Source organism: Ascaphus truei, chromosome 10, assembly GCF_040206685.1.
Source record: "Ascaphus truei isolate aAscTru1 chromosome 10, aAscTru1.hap1, whole genome shotgun sequence".
Classification (NCBI taxonomy): Eukaryota; Metazoa; Chordata; class Amphibia; order Anura; family Ascaphidae; genus Ascaphus; species Ascaphus truei.
In genome coordinates this window covers 34,654,322-34,675,374 of record NC_134492.1, presented here as the reverse complement: position 1 = coordinate 34,675,374, position 21,053 = coordinate 34,654,322, and the positions used below count along the sequence as shown (strand labels likewise).

Sequence of the window (21,053 nt, the reverse complement as noted above, 5' to 3'; positions counted from 1 at the left end):
GATGAATAGTTCTTTTGAAAGCTCCTTGTATTGTCCCCGGATATATTTTAATATAATTAATTTTAAAGCAACCTTTATCCACCTCCCAAGCAGTGCAAGATCTTTCCATCACTTTCCACAAGTTTTTTCCGCTCAAGGATGTTTTCTCTCTCCCACCTTAAACCTCTCACTGACTGCCCCATACCTCTGGAATGCCCTTACCCTCAATATCCAACTAACACCCACTCTATCCACCTTTAAGATCCACCTTAAAACACACCTGCTTAACAAAGCATATGAGTAGCTCCATGGCTAATACTATACACCTGATACATTAAGCTTGGCCCCTTGAGACGCACTTACCAGAACACCCTCCTGCTGTCTTTGTACGTTCTTCCTACAAACCAATTAGATTGTAAGCTCTTCGGAGCAGGGACTCCTTTTCCTAAATGTTACTTTTATGTCTGATGCACTTCTTCCCATGATCTGCTATTTATATGATTGTCGTGTGTATTACTGCTATGAAGCACTATGTACATTAATGGCGCTATATAAATAAAGACATACATACATACTTTCCTGTTCGTTATAATTTGTTGTCAATGTTCCCAGCAGTTTGGGCTGTAAACGGTAATAATAGATAATGTTACTTTAGAAATAGAAGAATACATTGTAGCTGCTGAGTTACACTGACTTAAGGACTTATTGAAACTGAAAGGCGGTCATTACATTAGACACACAATCAGTATATTTACAGATTTATAACAGAAGCACTAAACGAGTGTCAGTTTTAGTAAGAATGTAGAATTATACAGTGTCACATGCTTTACATATTAAAAAAAGAATGTAGTATTGCTGTTTTAATCCTCGTAAAATGTGCTGGGCTCAGATCAAAGAGATCTTTAGGTCCAAACTCCAGTTAACATGGTAAAATAAAGCGGAAATAAAATGAAAACAGTCAACCATAAAACACTTTGTAATTTAACCTCTTTGCAGGCAGAGGTCTGTAATGCAGACCCGTTGCAGGCCCTTCTGGTGGCAGAAAGGGTTAATAGATTTTCCAACTGAGTCAAAGAATGACTTGCCTTGAACATGGAATCTATAAAACCACCATGTGAGCGCGTCACACTTGGCCGAGGAAGGAATAGTGCAGCAATTCCAGAAGCTAAACAATAAGGGCTGAGTTATAGAGTACGTGTGGGAAAAGTCACAACCAAGGCACAAGAACAAATGACGTTGTATATTGTTAAAGAAGCAATCCACACGGATGGCCATTTTTTTTTTTTTTTTAAAAACATTCCGTATGAGAGTAATGCTTGGGAGGTATATATGAAAATTATATCAGTTAAACGCATAGGTTTTAGGATTGATGCTTACGGTCGGGTCCCCAGTGATCACGGCGGCGTGGGCGACGCACACCACTCACCTATAGTCAGGCATGCACCAGTAGCTCCTTGTGTGCACGCTCCCGTCTCACGATAGCGCGTACGCCGGCAGGGAAGACAAGAATTTTGTCTTCCCGTACTGTGGTCACGTGCTCGGCGGGCAGCCAATGGAAGGGCAGATATGCCCCCCCCCCCCATGCATCCCATCGCTCCCCTACAGACCGCAGATTGCAGCTATAATTTGTGCACGGGGCCGTAGCCTAAGACAGAGGTGCTCAACTCCAGTCCTGTCTAAGACATGCAAATGAATATACAGGAATATTTACAGTTGCTATATTATATATATATATATTTTTGTTTGTTTTGTTTGCACCTTTCCAGCATTTCTTCCAAGGCTTACAAGGTTAATAAGTATTGCTCTGGCACAAAATGGTCCGTTTGTCCTGTACAGAATACATTCTAAATATTTGACAAGTGGATTTTTGCTGGCTTCTTGCTTCCTCCTCTCCCCCCCCCCCCCCCCCCCTCCCTCTCTCCTTCACAAACCAGAATTATTTTCCAGGCTGAGGGAGTGAAGTTCCCACAGGCTCTAGTATCCCATGCCCACACTGTCAAAGGTAATTTATCTTCAGTAATGTTACAGTGCTGGCTGCGCGTCACACAGAGCTCCATGTATGAGACCTGCTGACAAGCTGCTGAGGTTTCTAGCAGAACGATGCTGAAATCCTAGTGCTGTCAAGGCATGAATACCACTCTCAAACATTGGCCGAGTAATGTGGTCACTGCAGGTGCTCACTGTTTGAGAGCTTCTGTACAGTTATCTACTTCTGTTACTGATGGGGGAAGAGTCAAAGGTGGCATCAGCCAGTCTAGAAGAGCCCTACATATAACACATGCTCAGTGCTTGCCAAAAAGCAGGTCCCCCACCATGGTCAAAACTGATCAGCCGGGGATTAGGACCCACCAATATCAATAAGGTAATGTTTTGCCTTGACGCTAGTATCAATTATAGAGTGGATTGTAGGATCAAAGCTTTGCAGAGTCCTATTGGGGCAAGGCTTTTTTTTGTAGTTAGTATTATTAGCTCAATACTTCGCACAAGACCCAGTTACAATCCAGGGGCAATGGTATGCAGGCCTCTTGCTAGAATCAATAAGACAAAGCTTTGCAAGGTCCCTGCCCCTCAGCGTTCTGAGGAATAAAGTGCTCACTAATGCTTTAAGGTGGATTGGGTTGGATCTGGATGGATTCCATAAACAAATAATCTTTATGCGCACTGGTTCCAGCAACTACTGTACTTAGAATGACACTTAAAAAACAAAAATCAAACCACACCCGCACGCACAGCTATGTTCACCTCAGGCTCATGTACAAATCAATTTTTATTTACAGCTTTTCTTTGTGTTCGTTAAAGTACATTTTCCTGCAGGTTATTCACAGGGGGTATACAGAGCAGGAACTTTACATTGCAGCATTTCGGGCAACAAGTACATGTGATCCCAGAGCTGTATACAGCACTGCATGGTGCTCCAGGCCACTGCATATTTAAAACATTTCACTGCCAGAGATCAGCAGGGCAGATCTACCCACTGCTGAGCGAGCACTCTCTGCCAGTGAAGCATTCATAGGATTATTACCAATACAGCACTTAGTGTGCTGGTACATCGTCAAAGTGTTAACAAGCCTTGTGTTTAAAAATCTCGCTCTCCCAGAAGAAAATGGAACACATTGCGCTGCCATGCGGTTTCCCTGGTAGCATAAGAGCTACTCAGGATGAGGGCACATCCACACACGTTCAGGATTTAAATATAATCTGTGTCAGTTCCATATATGTAATTGCAGATCAGGGCCCCATACAAATGCAAAACAAGTTAGCCAAGTCACGTGGCTGCGTTCCAACCAGTTTCACACAGGGCTTCTGATGACTTGGCTCGGGTGAAGTGCTTTGCATGAGCCGTGTTGGAGAGTAGCTCAATTACTTGGGCTAGGTGAACTGTTCTACATAAAAGATGACAAGGACGAGCTATGTTATTTAGGTCACTGCATGAAACTGGTTGGAACAGAACTGTGCGACTGGCAGGGGCAAGTAAAAAACAAACAAAAATGATTAGCTTTGTTTAACTGGTTTCCTTAGATATATTCAATCCCCCTTAAAAGTAACAGTCTTGCTTCTTTCAATTTTGTGAAAGATGAAAATGAATCGCTTCTGGTCAGAAACACTAGAGCCAGGCCCCTGAGCTAGTAATCTGTTTGTCTAACAAAAAGGTGCAATGCTGATGACTAATATTTCCTAGTGATGAGATCGTTTGCCAAAACATTGTTAAAGCCTCTTAAACTAGTTGTGATGGAAATTTTAAAAGTTTAAAAAAAGATTCTAAAATGCACACGGCATCAATCAACTACACTTAGCTTGTCCCAGCCCATGGGTCACTTTGGTCTTGGGTTGGACTGCCCCATAATGCCGTGCGTATAGTGCCTGCGACGGGCGACGCCGCCCAAAAACAAATACATTGCCGCCGCATGCGCTTATAGTAAGCGTGACGGCGGCAATGCGACGGAGCGATGTTGCGTCGCAGACTTTGGAAGCCGGGAAGATTTGATTTTTCAAGGGCTGTCGCCTCATGTGACAGCCCCTGAACAAATCAAATGCCCGGAAGCCCGCGCCGCCACCGCAAAGCGAAATGTAACTTTCGCTAGCGGCGACGGGTGACGTCACCAGTCCCCCGGTCACTATACGCGTGACCTAAGGCAGCAGTGCCAACTGCTTGTTCATTTTTGATAAGTGTGTGAGCAGTTTGTACTCTGCCAGAGATACCAAATGTAAAATTAGAACAGCGGCAGGGGGCGAGGGGGTGTAATCCGTGGACTACATGCATCTGCCCTGCCTGAATTCCAAAGAGAGGCCTCCACAGAGGGCCTTCTACTGCTGGATGGATTAAACATGGAATGGGAGTAGCATTATTTTCTCAGAAGGTCCATGTTTGAGCAGTTCGTAAAAGGTAATCCGAAGCACTCTGCGTGGAATATGTTTGATTACAAATTTCTAAGTGGTTGGTTTCAGTGCTCATCTTAAAAAACACACAGGAGCAGCGATGTGATTTAAGTCATTTAACATTGTCTCCATTAAATGCAGCGATTCAAGACACTAATGACTGATGCAAATGTAACTTCGCCCAACTGGGTTTGCAGGTTCAGGTGTTTCGGGCCCTCGATCTCCACATACAAATGTTGGGAATTAGTGCTATTTAAATATATTACCATTTTTTCTGATCCTTTTGTGGATACACCCTTTTCTTTTCAAGTTAATTTACTTACACAACCATTATGAGATTACTGGAAACCCCATCTTCCTCCAATAAGGCTCTCATCCTGGGAGATTTCTGATCTTCCACATATGGCACTGTACACCCAACTTTTCAAGTATTGCAAGAAGTTAAGGACACTTGATAAAATAGCTGTACACACCCTGCCTCACAGTCTCTCGTGCTAATAGTCTTTGCTAGTATCACACACACCCTGTAGTCTCTGGTTGCATTGCAGTGATGACAAAGGCTCAAAGACCAACTGGCAAGGTGTCATTACAAAAAAAAAAAAAAAAAAAAAAGAGTCAGGGCCAAGCAGCTCCTCCTCGAAGTAATACATAATCTGTAAATAATTTAAAATAAAAAGTCCAAACAGTGTCAGTTGAGCTCCCAGCACAGTACAGACAGAAAGGTGCTCATGAACACTAAGAGGTCCCTGCGTAGGAAGGGTCCCAAGAGGAGGGACACCTCCACTCCTCCATTAACTCCCACTCTCGCCTCCTTTGCATGGAGAGGTAAGCCGTCTCTTTCTCTTAGGGTCAGCCCTTCCCTCTTTGCAGGGACAGCACCACCTCTTTGCTCCCTCCTCTTGTAGGGACAGCTCTGTGGCCCACAGTTTGAAGCCTGTGGCTAGTGAGACTTCCTGTATGTGAGCGTGGGGTGTGTTGGAAGGTCACACCAGAAGTGGGCGGTTCTTCTTTTCCTGGATGCATTGCAAGACATGTACCGTGTCCCGGACTAAGGCCTCAAAGATCCCATCAGCCAACTGCATCTTTACAAACAGCTCGTCCTCATCGTAATTCACCCACTGTGCTTCCTCCTCATGCAGCTCCTGAACCTGTTAGAGAAAATATAGGTATCAGAGGGAGCAGAAGGATGGGGCAATTGCTATTACCCCTTCTCTACCAAACTAGTGTACATCCCATTATGGAGGTAAAGGGATTCAAAAGAGAAAATTAATTTAAACTATTAAATAGTTTACCGCAATCAACCTGCTGTAAACCAGAGTTGTACACTGAAGCCAATACACAGTCTCTTTTATAACACTTTACTGTATAACTATAAGGAAGCAACTAATGTTAGGACACACATACAAAACTAAATCTCTTCCGAACATATTACCACACCTTCATCTGGGAGCTTGTTATTGACATTTAAATGAAGCAGAAATTAGACCATAGAGCTCCTTAATGAAAGAAAAAAAAATACCAACCTGTGCTTGCAAGGCAGTATAAATATTAAACAGAACCTGGCTGATCATTGGATCACACCATTGCTGGTCATCTAATATTCTGGTCACCTGGAATTTTATATTAGGTCCTGCTATAGGATGAGGGGGGAATGTTGTCTACTGTAAGACATAGGGTGGCATGTAGGTGGCAGCTGTTGAAAGACCTTTTGGGGGCGGGGGTGATATAGGGAGGAGCTCATTGGTGCTAAGGGGGACTATAATACATAAGAGAAGAAATAGGGGAAATGGGGTGCTGTCTGTAGAAAAGTGGAAGATATAAGGGAAGAAGTTAAGAGGCATGGGGTGGAAGAAGGTACTGGAGTACTTGGCTTTCTGTGGTCTCCTTCACAAGTGACTAGGGAGCTGGGATGCAGTGGAAATCAGTTTCTCCCTGTGACGGTAGGGAAATGTGGCTAGCATATTAAAGGTTAAGCCTAGCCATTGCCCCTATTCGTCTACATGGATACATAGAATTTCCACTATATATCCATCATCTGGTTAAAATGACCAAAATGTACTGTAATAATGTGCATATAAACCTTAATTCTGTGTAAAAAGGTGTTGCCTGTATTTTTGTGTCTCCTTTGTGTGCCCGGATGATAATTCACATCTCCAGTCTGCAAACGAATCCTAGTTTGTGTTAAACAAGGGGATGGAGGGGTGGAGCTGCAGGGCTTGGGAGACGTTGGCTCGAAGAGCAGAGCCTTTGTTCATCCCAGACACTAAGGCGCCTATCTGCGGGAGATATCCATCCGGGTGTGGTATCCGTTGCAGGCTATGAGCCCCATAGGCCCTGTTCCCATTGGCTGGTTTGAAATACCCACTCTCCTTAAGCCCGCCACTGTGGGCTGCCCTAGACACAACGGTCACTGGCCCCAGCCCGGTCCATCACAGGAGAGGCCTCACTGATTGGCCAGAGCATAGAATTCGTGTTGTGATTGCTCGGCACCCCATCCTCCATGCTTTCTATGTAGACGGGGAAAGTATGTCAAGGCTAACTGATCTGATGTCAAGGCTAACTGATCTGATGTCAAGGCTAACTGATCTGATGTCAAGGCTAACTGATCTGATGTCAAGGCTAACTGATCTGATGTCAAGGCTAACTGATCTGAGCCCCACGGTCGTTCCCTGAGTAAGCATAGAAGCTAACCAAGCGGTGTGCTCCAAGGCTGTGCCGGAGACAGCCCAGAACGAGACTCGGTGCCAATTCGAAATTCAAAGTTGCTTGTGCTTAAATAGTATTCCTGAGGTCTTGAGAGACCAGACCCCTATGGAACATGGAAGCTGCGTAGGTTAAGGCTTGTGGCACCTAGCTGGTTATAATTCACCCCCAATAACTCGTGTTTTGGCGAGTTTAAGATCTTTTCTGCGACACTGTTGCGCCTGTTGGCTGTGGCCACAATAAAACTGCTTTATTGAACTTCTTCGCCCTGTCTGATGCTATGATCCCAGTGAATTGACCTGGTTTCCAGTGACACTCCCTACCCCCCAAAGTCAGTTGCTTCCTATAGGTGTCACATTCTTCTAGCACGCCCCAGAAGTAGTCTGTAGCAAAGGTTAATCATAAAACAAATAGGAAGCAGATGACCAGAGGGGGGAGAGAGGCTCCAATCTCTGGTTGCTGCATCCCCATGCCTCCCTAATTGGTGGAGATAGGGAGCAGAGGTGGTGATGAGCAGAAAGAAGACCAGACAGGCAACTTTAAAAGTTCCTTGCGGGCTAGGATTGTGTATGCGGGCCTACCAGTTAGAGAGCTTGGGAGTACACAGACTACATAGCCAGATTTTGTATTGCATAGTCATATAATGAAACTGCAATACATCATTAACACAGGGTTGTATGAAACATTAAAGGATTGTTCATACTGAACAGATTTCGCTAGACGTCATTACTTAAACAGATTTTCTAATATTTTGCTCAATATAAGAATATTTAAACTGGTCACATTCCCTTAATATGTCTATTTATTAGTTGGATGTCTCCATATGGGCAGTTCAATTATGATCACAAAATCAAATGCAGGTTAAACGGTGCGGTTAAGATATTGACAGAGAAGCTGCTCTCTTAACTTGAGTAGCTCCCACATCATGATGAAGTAAGATTATTTTCATGAGATCCATCATGCTTCGTAACCCATCTAATCGTCAACTCTATTGTGATCTGAGCCTGTCCCACCTGTCCCTCCTGTTTCCTGTGACAATGTTCCAGGTCATGTTGCCCTGTGGTTATAATATACCTAATTGTGTAATCCTTTCAGTGAGTCAATTAAAACAATGTGTGATTCATAGACAAGGACCATGGTGCAAAATTTGGGATTTCAAAAAATAATAACTGTATAATGAAATTACTTTGAGTGAAATTTTACTGACATCTAGTAGACAAGTGACACTGCACAGAGTGTAACTTCACATGCATAGATAGTGTGTTGGTGAACTGTGACCAGAGGGTGGAAGGTGTCAATGTGTCAGCATGTGGGAATATCACGTCAGTGTGAAGTGATGACACAAAGTGGTTTCATTGTGATGTGTACACATTCGGTGGCACGTTTCATATTCCTTATTACGTCAATAATTTCTGTTACCAGTATATGATCCACTCGGTCTCTCTTCTTCCTTCCAAATTTGATCATTCTCTGCCAGTCAGTTTTATGATTTGGCTCCTTTTTGAGATTTAGGAGACTGAGAACTTCATCTGTTAGGAAAGACTGAAGGACAGCAACAAAGTCATATACAGGCAGAGAATAAAAACGTGTGCGCAACTGTCACTTTCGTCACACAGTACCTTCACTTCCTGAAAGTTGCGGGGGTCCTTCACCCGACGAGTGTATGATGGAGTCACTCGAGGAGGCTTCTTCCAGAGAGGCTGAGACTCCCGGGGGTCTGGAGAGCACATCTCTTCAAATATGTGCAGGGTGAGGTCAAATAACACCTGGACAACAACAACAACACAACTCAGAATGCAAAACTAACCATTTAAATACATTGCAAATTAAGGTCAAAACAGAGGACAACACAATAGTACAACTCACAGAGGTGTCTACAACAATCCTGTCTATCTGAGCCACTGTGAGGCAGTTGTTGTTCATAATTATGAAGCAATGCTTTGCCATAAGACAACTTCCGGTGCCAGAAGACCCCTTCAATGGTCCATAACAAGTCTTTCAGTGCCAGGTGTCTTATGGAATATCACTGCTTAGTAAATATGAGCCTATATGTCTGCACATGTATGTCTCATTTAATTAGCCTTTTCTGGTAGGTTGCATTATCCACTTCTGCTTACTATTCTTACGTTATTTATTGTACTTCTCAAGTCATTCAATTAGCCTGCTTCTATACAGGAGTTGACCGATCCTGAAATGTAGGGATACCAGACCTGTCACCCTACAACCAATGGTAGTTTTTTTTTTTTACCACAATTAACCGGATGGCAAAAAAGTAAAAACAAACAAGATTATTGTGTGTTAAATATCAGACTGTACAGAGTTTGCACACAGGCTGTAGGTGGAGCACAGTAGTCATGTAGTCAGATGGGCTACTAAACTTACTTCCTTGTAGGCACAGTTCGCTAGGTCCTGCTCATCGTCCCCAATCTGTGTGTATCTTGTCCGGATCTCCTCAAGATCTCCGCTCTGCTGCTTCCACCTCCACAGCTCCTCTGCTGCCAAATGGACAAGCTGCTCCACTTCCGGTGCTGTGTGGGGTACCGTCATAATAGGTTCTGGTTGGGGCAGTGCCTGGAAAGGCTCTGGGGCAGGCTCAGGGTGGGGCACCAACAGGCATGGCTCTGGTGTGGGCTCTGCAGATGGAAAGTGCTCCAGCTTCCGCTGCTGGGTTCTGCGGGAACGCAAGCCAAAATCCTCACCAAACCAGTCCGATTCCTCTCCAAGGACAGTGAGCAAGCTATGGCTCGGCCCAAGCTCTGCCGAATGTTTAGGGAGATCTTGTTGCCCATGGACATCAAACACAGGCAGCTGGTGGAGAGCATATTGAATAAATGTAACATTAGAACAGCAGTTACCAAACTTTTACACTGGGCGGTTGTTTTGCCCTTGGGATTCCCATTGTCCCACGGTTTGGGGACAGGGCACCCAAAAAATCCTATTTTTAATATTTCTACTTGGAATATATTAATAAGGTTGTTGATAGAAAACAAATTTCTCTGTAATATTTAATTATCACCGATTTTCTTTTACCGACTTTTTGATTATGCCCCTTTCCTTTACCAGTTTCTGTATCACCTCCCCTTGTGAAGGTCTCTCATAAGCAATGTTCCTATTTTTAAGTCCCCTGGCTCCACCAAGGTTAGAAAACGTTGCATTAGAAGCAGACATCAAGGCTATAGAACAATATTGGGTAACTGTCCTCTGGACGTTTCTAATATACACAGGATAGTCTTATTCTGCACTTTAACGTGCAGTTAATTTCTTGAAGATCATTTCCAAAATACCACTTAGGTGCCCAGTCAGAAACCTTCCTGCAAACATACAGCACTTAATAATAAAGTCGGCACTTACATAGTTACCCATTTCTACCAAATGTCTTTTTATTGCCCCCATCCTACTCACCGGCTGTGGGTGCGTGTCTGTGTTTAGGACCTCCTCCTTTTTGCTGTATAGAAGAGTGATGGACGACCTGCGCAGTTCTTGGTTGCTCTGTCGAATCCTCTCTTCCCGCTGTCTGCGTATGTTTCGGAGGTGGGAAATGGTGTCTGTCAGGCAGACCTCCAGGACGCTCTCAGTGACTGTGCTCACTTCCTGTGCTTGCTTGTTGAAGGTGGGCAGCCGATGCTCCTCTTTGACCAAACGATCCAGCAGAGGGGTGTGTGGCTTTTTGCTCTCCTCAGGGGTAGTGGTTTCAGTGGGGATATCTAGCTGTGTGTCATGCGTGTTAAACTTGTCTTCAAGGGCTGTGCTACACAATTCAGGAACATTAGAGACTGTGCTCTGCAATGGTGTCATCTCCATGGTCTTTGGCTCATGTGCTTCAACTGAAGTGGGGCTGAGACACCCATCAATCTCTTCCTTGTGTTCAGCAGACCTTCCATCACTGGAGTCGTACCTGTTTGTGTGAGGGGGACTCTGCTTTTCCTCTGAGAGGTGAGAGATCTTGTGTGGAGGAGCAAATATTCCATGTTGGTGTGGGCAGGTAAAATAGCGTCTACCCCCATGTGCCCCATCATTGTTCCCTTCCGGCCTGTCCAGCTCTATCCCTGCCCATACTCCCTCTGCAAACTGTGTCTCCCCTTTAAAGTGCAGCGTGCCGGGCTGCACTCCGCTCACAAGCACTCTGTCCCCCAGCAGAAAGCCTGCAAGAGGATCAGTGGTTTCACTGTAGAGTGGGGGCTCTTGTAAGGGTGGGTTTAACTCCAAGATCCCCTGTGAGTGAGGGCTCCCTGACCTACATTCACTGTGCTCCTCATCGTCCTTTGATGGACCTTCACTGGGAACATCCCTCCCAGGGGATGTCGTGTATGATGCCTCCAGCTCCTCACGAGGAGTTTCAGAGACGGAGTGCTTCATGGGAGCAGATGCCTCAAAATCATCTGAGTAGGATTGGTCTTTGTGGGGGGATGGGCTTCCCTCTGGCGTTGGGCTCCTCAGATCAAGGCACAGGGCAGGGGGAGGCGATATGGAGAGATGACTGTGCGTCTCCAACACCTCCTCATGTATCTCTGATGCGATGCTGGACACAGGGCTGTCATGTGTCGAACTGGGCAACTGATTCCCAAATGGAGGAGACAAAAGACTGGACTGGTGGGCAGCAGGTACATTCCCTCTAGACGCAAGAGGAACAGAAGAAGCATGCACAGATTGCTCCAAGATGTGCTCTGCCTCAACCTCCCTCCGGCTGCTCAGGGACCGCTCTGGACTGAAGCTTCCTGTGTGTCGAATGGAGGAATCAGTAAGGACATTGGAAACCAAACAAAACCCTGTCCCCTTCCTTGCCAAGTCCAGCCCCCCATCACCACACCATCTATAACTCCTCATACCATAAGACTCAGAACTGCACACCACGAGACACTCATTCTCATTCACAGACTTCCAAATGGGTGTACCGTCAGACCTGAAAAACAAACAAACAATGTGTGCTTGATACTTCCATGGCAAGGAAGGACTGAGTGTGTGGACAGACCACCTCTTATGTATGTGTGTACATTAGGGTACATGCCATTAATGTCTGTGTTAGACTGTGCCTGTGATGCTGCGTACCTGTGCGGAGAGGCAGGAATGGCAATGCTTGCGTCTCTGATAGTCATGGCAGCTTTAGGGGACGATTTTGGACTAGGTGTTGTCCCTTGCTCTCCGCTGAGCTCTGCTTGCGTCTTCTGAATGAACTCATCATATGACTGCAGAGAAAAGAGATGTCACATTACACCACCTTGCATGTACGCCTCAGCCCACCGCTAAAACTGGCTCGCCACACTTCCAGCCTCGGTATCCCTCCTTTATCTACATTTCTTAAATACGGGTAGCATTTCTACACACCATGCCTTCATCTATTGAATTAAGTCTGCTCTACCTTCCCTTATCTTGATCCACTCAAGTTAGGGTTCTCTACTCCTCCTCACCTGTAGCTGCTGAAGTAACACCGCTTCCTGGGCTCGCAGCCTCTCTTTCTGCCTTCTCTTCTGCTCTCTCTTCAGATTGTCCACAACCGATTTGCGTTTTTTCAGCTCTTCCTTGAGGGCTCGAATACGGCTCTCGATATCGCTCTGATCGGATACAGTCTCTGTAAGAGCAGAGCAAGAGATAAGCAAATGTGCACAAAGGAAGATTCCACATACATGAAGGGGATACCAAGAGTAGCAAAATGCTCCGTTAGCCCCGTTTCCTGAAATATTTACATTTTTTTGTGCGCGCTTTTTGGCCAGGGGGTCACGAATAGAAAGTTGCAATGTCGCCTCCCGATGACGTTATAACTTTTAATTGGCCGCAAGAGCGAGCCCCGACCCCTGCAAGTTGTTCTGTCCATTGGGGCAAGTACTCTTGGCCAGTGGACAGAGCTCCGACGAAAAGGGGACCATGGATGAGCCTGGATCATGTTCAGGCAAGCTTTAAAAAATAACTAGAAAAAACACACACAAAAGACCAGCTGGGACTGCAGCTTTAAGGAAGCCAAATGGATTGTTTAGAAAAGTGTTTTTGTCCAGCTACATAGGATTGCATCCTTAATACCGATTCTTCATTACTTTTAAACTATTGAGTTGTGAGCAAGTGAGAAAAAAATACTCATGATTTTCTGAGTATCACAGTGTTCAGTACGTCAGACACGGTCACTCTAATTATCTGTCTTTATTACGATTTTGGCGTTTAAAAGAATGTCGTCACCAACATGCTTGATAAAGGTTAAGATTTTCTACTTTTGGAACAAAAATGGTATTAACCCTTTCCCTGTTACAAGTGCTTTGCCCACAGTTTGCTTTCCAATAAGATAAGAACCCCTCAGATACAGAAAGCATGAAATATTTAATAAGAAACCAATAATTTTAAGCACGTCACCATCAATGTCAACCACTAAATGGATGAAATAAGATTGTTGCCTTCTACGTATTCCTGGATGTTTGGCTACACATGTAAACAAATACATTGTGTATGCGCTATGAAGTGGACAAAGGAACATTTGATAGAATTAAATTGCAAAGATAATGAACCGCAAAAAAAATGAATGATGTGTATTGATCTACAGGAAACCAGAATTTAAGTTGTTAGAGAATATACAGGCATACCCCGCATTAACGTACGCACTGGGACCAGAGCATTTATGTAAAGCGAAAATGTACTTATAGTGAAGCACTACCTTTTTCCCCACTTATCGATGCATATACTGTACTGCAATCGTCATATGTGCATAACTGATGTAAATAAAGCATTTGTAACAGGCTCTATAGTCTCCCCGCTTGCTCACAGCTTTGGTACAGGTAGGGAGCCGGTATTGATTTTCAGGACGTGCCGACAGGTGCATGCGCGAGCTGCCATTTGCCTATTGGGCGATATGTCCCTATGTACTTAAAGTGAGTGTCCTTAAACCGGGGTATGCCTGTATCTAGCTGGCTGGGTGTGCTTATATGCCTAGAAGCGGAGTGGTAGAAGTACGCAGTTTCATATATACACAGAGGCAGAAAATGTGAGTGAGCTGGGTTTTGGGCCGGCCTTAGGCCTCGGGCATGGTCAGCGCTTACACGCTGAGCCGTGCTGAGGCGCGCTTGCACTTACCTGTGAGCCCCTACAGCCGCAATGAGAGCGGCTTTAGTAGGGACTCGCCTACGCTTCCGCAAGCGCGCGGAAACGTAAATCTTGGGTAATTTTTTAAATCACGCGCTTGCCGGAGAACAGGGCCGGTCACGTGAGCGGTTCGCCCAATGAGGGCGAACCAGCTCCGTGACGTCACTGGCCCGCCCCCAGGAACGCCCCCTGACGGCACGCTGTCTAAGGTCAGGGAAAGCACCCGCTTTCCCTGAGCCTCAGCGCCCCTCAGCACGGCCGCCGGAACCCTAGACAAGCCTTAGGCTTTGCTGGGTTCCCCCACTGTCATTTTTTTTTTTTTTTTTTAAGGAACTTACCTTGCCGAGCAGTCCTCCTCTGGCAGCGTCATAACGCTGTGATGTAATATGACGACACGTTGCCATGGCAACGAAATGCGACGGCATGTGACATGACGTTGCCATGGCAGTACGACTCTACATGAGGCGGCCCGCGCCAGAAAAAGTAAAAAAACACACCTACCTCTCTCTACCGGACCAGAGGTCCCGCGCTCCCTCCTCGTGTTGGCGCCGGGATCCTTCCGAACAGAAAAGGGAGCTAGAGAGGGGGGAACCCGCACTCCCTCCTTCACCTCCCCCCTTCAGTAGGGTGGATGTTGGATCCCGGCGCTGACGAGAGGCGGGAATCTCTGTCTCTCGCTTTACAGGGCTCCTTACCGGAGTGTGTCATGGACAAGGATTCTTCACACCAGCTATGAGACAGTTGTTGGGGTCTCCGTGGCATGTGCTTCCCTGTCTTTGCACTTCCGTTGCTTGACTCCGCCTGTCCTGTGGATTTGCCGCTTCTGGGAGGTGACTGCAAATCAGAAAACTCATCATTGACAATATTCACAGGCAGAGAATCTAACATTTACACGGAATGATTCTGCAATGGTAGGCCAGTTATGCACCAAGACATGGGTGTCACACACATGCTCAGTGGATTCTAACAGACATACACTATTGGGGGAAGTTGGATATTATGTGCATTTCATATCATTTGCTAAACGAAGATGAGGAACTATGTGCTTATTGTCCAGTCGCTTCAGCAGCACATGATGAGGTTTATACAATTACCCCCGTGGTTAAGGCAGGCTGGGACAATGTACTTAGTTACTCTTTTGCTGGGAAGGACGAAATGTAAGGATAAGCATGCTACATGTAATTATCCCTTTGCTGGGGCATTGTGCATGTATGACGAATCATCCATTAGCTGGGGTAGGGCAGGGCATTATTTGTGCATATGATTGATAATATTCAATTTGTTCTTTAGCTATGTATTTTGCAGGCAAATAAGTCCCTGCCCCGTAGAGCTTACAATTGAATAGGAAGGTTGAATACTTGTCAAGTTACAGGAGCGGACACTGGGATTTGAACCAGGATCCCCCGCTTAAAAAGCAATGACATTAACACTCATTCCTTGAGTCCTAGCCTTTTGATAGGGCATGTCGTATGGAGTTACTCCTCTGCCGTGGCATTGTGTGGGCATTAAAAATATTTACCTCTTTGCTGGGGGAAGATGCTACCAGGTCTTCTGAGATACTGCTGTGCTCCCCGCTTTGCTCCTCGATGTGCTCATCAATGGTTGATGGCTCGATGCTCTCAGACAGCACATGCTGTGGTATGGGACTCCTAGAGGACTTAGTGTGTATTGCAGGACTTAATGGGACTGGAGACCCCTCACTTGTTTCCTTCTCTGTAGAACAGACGGCAACATATTCAAAAGGCTTGTACTGCTCTTACTAACCCCATATCCAAGCAGCTTCTCATCTGTCCCTCTCATTTTGGTAGTGTAAAGCCTCAGTCTCTATTTCACTTTTGAATAAAGGCTCCTGCCAAAACCTTTATCTAAGGGCCTGTCCCCACTGGCTATTGCCCCCGTCTCTCTGCACTGTGGCTGCCAGTATCTTACCTCCTACCACCTTCTCCTCCGCCTCTGTGCTTTGGCTTTTGGTTTTCACTCTTTGGCTCTCCCAAGCAGCCAGCGCCTGCTTCTCAATGCACCTGATCTCCAGCTCCTCGGCATCCAGCCGCCTTTTCCACTCCAGCAGCTCCTGGGCATGTAACCGCCGCTGCACCAGCTGCTGCTCACGTTTTGTCAAGAACCTGAGGGAGAAGCACGAGATAAGAACTTCTACCGACATACCTCACCTGGGGTAGAGAGGTATGAGGGAAGAGCAAGCAGAGGAGGGGGAAAATGAGAAAACATCCGCATGCTCTGCCTTTACTAGCCCCCCCCCCCCCGAGATGAGAACTTATTTTAACATTGCACACCTCACCCGAGGTAGGGTCGGATGAGGGAAGAGCAAGCGTGAGAAAAAACATCTGCATGCTCTGCCTTCACTGGCCACCCAACAGCACATCATCATGCCCCCAGGATCAGTTTGAGCATAGCAGACTCCCACCCCTCCCACACCCCACACAGTGCAGGGAGCGGTGCCGTTACCTGAGCAGCTGTCGGCAGATATAGAGCTGGAATTTGGGGTGAAGTTTGGGAAAGCACACACTGAGAGAGGCCCAGTGTTGGGGCGTAAAGACAGAGAAGAAGCAGTGAACAGGGCAGATGTCTCTACAAGAGAAGGAGCGAGAGTTTACAAAGGAGACGAGAGAGAGCAACAGAGTGGTACAGCGGAGAGCCTGTGGGGAAGGAAACCACAGTAGGAGCCCTGGAGGATGCAAAGCATTTCAGAGGAACAAGGGAGGGTGGAAAGATCTGGTTTTAGATGGGGATATCATGATATCAGCCTGGAAGTTAGAAAGGATGTGCAGAGACAAGATAGGAAGGCATGCAGCAGAGCACCTATGAAGTGCATGCAGTATGATATCAGTATGGGTACAGACAAGCTGGAAGTGCATGGAGTAGAAGGCCAGGACGACTCTTTCAGCAAAGCGCTGTGTACACGGAAAGCAAAGGGCTTGACGAAGAGCATATAGAGTTTAACAATGGGTGCCGATATGCATGTGTTTTCAGGGATGCAAAGAACATCAGGTTAGTGCAGGACGGGGTAAGGAAGGATTTCATGGAAAGAAGGTATTGAAGGACTTGTTACCATAACAAGGAGGAAGAGCTGAGAAAGCACAGCACACATTAGGGCACAAATGTGCTCCATAACCCTCCAATTCCTTACAAGGGGACTTCAAAAGAGCACAAAAACATGGAACCAGCATGGAAGGGGCAGCTATAAAGACAGGAAACCAATACAAGGAGGGGGAGCATTTACTTGGCATCCATGTGGCTGTGCATTTTCCGAAGCTTCTGCATGATGCTGCTGGTCTCGCTGCCGGATACAGATACCGGGGAAGGGCTGCGGCTCTCCGCATCGGAGGGAACATGGCTGGACACAGAACTGGGTTGGATCTCCCCCTCACTGGGCAGCTCCTGCGCAATCCACCCCAAGTGGGCAAAGAATGATCAACGTTACATAGTACAGCTCCAACTACCCAAGAGTCCCAAAGCAGCACGCCTTAGGCACCAAACCTTCCCACACTTCCTGCTTGACCTCACTATGCCCCTCTTCACCAATGTTTATTACGGTTTGCCGACTTCCTGTTTTCAACAGAGAACCCCCTGGCAGTATGTATTATATATGCACCCCCTGGCAGTATGTATTATATATGCACCCCCTGGCAGTATGTATTATATATGCACCCCCTGGCAGTATGTATTATATATGCACCCACCACCCTTGTCAACCGTCTCTCAAATCAGAACCACCAACAGTTGTCATTATTTCTACCTCACCTCCAGCTTTCAGAAACATACACATTAATGGCAAATAAGGACAGTCATCTATCCTGCAAATCATTGACTCTGCTTAAACTCGCTACTATATTAAAGCAGCAATCCCGCCCATTGTGTACCGATTTTGTAAACCATTGGGACCATGGGGTCTTCCTGAGCTAAATTGCATTTTTAGCCCAGGAGACCCTCCCCCACCCACCATGGTTATGGGGATACCTACAGGTTTGGCTGCCATTGTTACCTCATGGACATTTAAAGTTCCATCCAAAAGGTGCACTAACCATCCATATACAGACAAAAAATAGGATCTAACGCGCTAAAAAACATTTGAAATAATATATGGTGACTAATGTGGATTATCCCTGAAATACTATGCCGCTGGAGTGAAGGGACTGGTCCTTAGCCCACTGTGATGGTAGAAAACGAGAAAAAACCAGCGCAAACATTAAAGACTCAGAAAGAAGACAAAACGGGAGGGGGAGGGGGGGGGGGTAGAACATATATAGTGTAATACGGTTTTTGCCAATTCAGGGTAAGTATTGCACTCACATGTAGTGCCTGTAACATAGGCATTGATTTAGGAGGTGAATCTCCTTTATTTGTTGTCACAGGAATTATATGAGCGAAAACACAGCACAATATGTAATGTATAACTTTACATTTGTCACGATGGTTATAAATCTTTACAATTTATCTGTTCTTTACAGCAGGGGAGCGCAAACTTTTGCTGCTGCGCCCCCCTGTCTTTCCTGCCCCGGCTCTCGCGCCCCCCCCCCCCCCGGCCTACCTTACATCCACGTCTAATGACACTGCGGGTCATGTGACGTCACATGACCTGCGGCATCATTTGACGCGTGACGTCACATGGCACCGCAACGTCATTTGACGCCATGGCGACGCATCAGTCGGCTGAATCCCAGTAAGTGAAGTGTTGCAGGGGCCTCACGCGATCCCCCACATTTAATTTAAATGCCTTGGGGAAGAGCGTGGGGCCTCTGCAACCGCCCACACCTCCCCAGAAAAAATCTCCTACCCCCCAGTTTGCGCACCCCATGCTTAGCAGCATTTAATTAAATCTGTGTAAAATAACGCTCATTTGTATCCGCCTCGATGTTGACGTCTGATGTAACTTCCGGTCCTTCGCGTCTCATCCGGGTTCTCACGGGAGTCTTTCAGAGTCTCTCACTCGCTGCATATCTTACTGGTCATTCCCAGTCCTCACTCCATGCGTTTCAGAAGATAAACTCGCTTCCTCAGGGGCCCTCTGACTCGGTGAGAACCCGGATGAGACACGACGGACCGAAAGTGACGTCAGATGCCAACATCGAGGCGGGCACACGTGAGCAGAGACACAGCACTACACAATAGTTCTTTTACAAAGATTTCATTCAATGCTTTAAATAACAGATACATTGTATACATTTGTAACCACCTTAACCAAAATGTAAAGTTATACTTTACATATTGCTCTGTGTATTCTGTTTTCGCCTATATAATTCCTGTGACAACAAAAGAGATTCACCTTATGAATCAAGACCTATATTATAGGATTTCATGCGAGTGCAACACTTACCATTTTATTTTAAAATCACAGAATTTGCACAAAAAAAAAAAAAATTACTACACTATATATTTTCTCTCTTTACCCTTCTTTTGTCCTCTCGTTTTCAATATATATTTGTGAGTTTTTATGTTTTGCGCTAGTTTATTCTCGTCTTATACTAACCTCGTCCAGCCTACGATGCTGCGGCTTTCTATTGGCCCATAGGACCCGTGAGTTTGGGCAATCCTTTTGAGCTTTAACACAGACAATTAAACTGGGAAGTATCTTGAGAACCTGGGTGGACCATGGAGCTACAAAATAACTTAGTTCTTCTCTGGAGGACCCAGAGGTTAAAAAAAAAAAAATTAACAAAAAATGAGCAGGCGGGATTACCTCTTTAACCTATTCTACATTTCTTATGCGGCCGTTCCTTCCATCACATTTCCCATGATAACGCTAGTACTTTCATACATGTGTGGCATAGGAAAGTCTCTACTATATCTTCCCTCTCTTCCAGTGTGTATATGCTGAACGCTGTCTCTTTAAAAATCGCTTTAACGGCGTTTGCTAATGACCTCATGGAGATGTGCTATCCAGAAACAGACAATATTCTAGGTGAGGTTTTGCCAATGATATATAAAATTGCGTTAGGGTTTCTGTGGGTAATACCTTTCCCTATACAGCCTCCTGCCCCAATCTTAGAGAAAGAGCGCACGTTTCCAATTTAAACCCATCTGTAATGTGATGAATGCAGGAAGTGGTAAAGCCCTCTCACCAGCTGCCCACTTTCTGCAGATTTCAGCTTCTCCTGAAGTCTCAGGGTGCTGTTCTGGATGCGTTGGATTTCCTCTTGTTGTTTCAGGATAAGCTGTCTCTCCCTACGAGCCGCCTTGTTTGCTTCCTGGAGACGTTTTATTTCCGCCTGGGGACAGAATTTCGGTGTCAGAGTGGACTCGACCCCCTCATTATAATCCCGGCCCCAAAACGCAAGCACAAATATACCTGTTCCTGCTGCAGCCTCAGTAAGAGGCCACGCTGACGCTTCCTCAGAGGAGGCATCTTATCATCCTCCCCCTTGTCCCTCAGTCGCCTGTAAGAGAAAAAAAAAACAATTAGATCAGACCCCAACTGACAACAAAAACACAGAAATCCTACATACAGGGTATTGTCCACACAACACAAGTCCTGGTTACATTACGGGCTGCTTAACAACATACCGCTCTCCTAAAAACAGGGTGAAACATCTCCGCTTTTCCCACATCACCTCCCACGTACAGGACAGCCTACGCACGCGTACTATGCAACGGGCACAGTCTATTATACACATAAATCCATCATGTGTGTAAGCCACAGAATACCCAACACCACCACCTACCAGAGACCTATTTATACAGGGCTCCTCTTTACCTCTTTTGGTGTTCCAGCCAAGCAAGTTCTGCCTTGGTCTTATCTTTGAGTGCTCTTTGCCGCAGACGGAGGAGGGCAGCCTGGTGAGTTGAGCGCATCTCCCCTTCCTGCATGTATTGCTGCACCATCTCCATAGTAAAGCGCCAGAAACTGTCCTGTCCGCTTGAAAACGGGCCGCTCAACTCCTGTGGGAGAACCATGATGGGAGAGTCATCTACTCGTTGCA

At 45.9% G+C, this 21,053-nt stretch overlaps 1 protein-coding gene across 11 annotated transcripts in view; it reads right to left on the bottom strand.

The window, feature by feature from the left end:
* The window catches only part of CEP350 (centrosomal protein 350), a 63,434-nt gene that overhangs the window by 19,804 nt on the left and 22,577 nt on the right, over nucleotides 1–21,053 (bottom strand). For 7 of the 11 annotated variants that reach the window (XR_012804084.1, XR_012804091.1, XR_012804092.1 and 4 more), the window contains exons 24-40: nucleotides 20,828–21,012; nucleotides 20,423–20,510; nucleotides 20,196–20,342; nucleotides 17,357–17,514; nucleotides 16,582–16,704; nucleotides 16,048–16,241; nucleotides 15,638–15,831; nucleotides 14,814–14,952; nucleotides 12,465–12,625; nucleotides 12,106–12,242; nucleotides 11,886–11,959; nucleotides 10,462–11,774; nucleotides 9,442–9,867; nucleotides 8,679–8,825; nucleotides 8,479–8,601; nucleotides 4,680–5,504; nucleotides 555–600 (exon numbers count right to left, since the gene is read on the bottom strand). Coding sequence is in view for 1 of the 11 variants with exons in the window: in XM_075616524.1 (XP_075472639.1) it covers nucleotides 5,340–5,504; nucleotides 8,479–8,601; nucleotides 8,679–8,825; nucleotides 9,442–9,867; nucleotides 10,462–11,774; nucleotides 11,886–11,959; nucleotides 12,106–12,242; nucleotides 12,465–12,625; nucleotides 14,814–14,952; nucleotides 15,638–15,831; nucleotides 16,048–16,241; nucleotides 16,582–16,704; nucleotides 17,357–17,514; nucleotides 20,196–20,342; nucleotides 20,423–20,510; nucleotides 20,828–21,012 (3,774 nt within the window). In the remaining 10 variants the exon portion in view is untranslated. Of the gene's footprint in view, nucleotides 1–550; nucleotides 601–2,733; nucleotides 5,505–8,478; nucleotides 8,602–8,678; nucleotides 8,826–9,441; nucleotides 9,868–10,461; nucleotides 11,775–11,885; nucleotides 11,960–12,105; nucleotides 12,243–12,464; nucleotides 12,626–14,813; nucleotides 14,953–15,637; nucleotides 15,832–16,047; nucleotides 16,242–16,581; nucleotides 16,705–17,356; nucleotides 17,515–20,195; nucleotides 20,343–20,422; nucleotides 20,511–20,827; nucleotides 21,013–21,053 lie in introns of those variants that run through there. The other 4 variants (XR_012804086.1, XR_012804085.1, XR_012804093.1 and 1 more) reach the window with 4 other exon arrangements.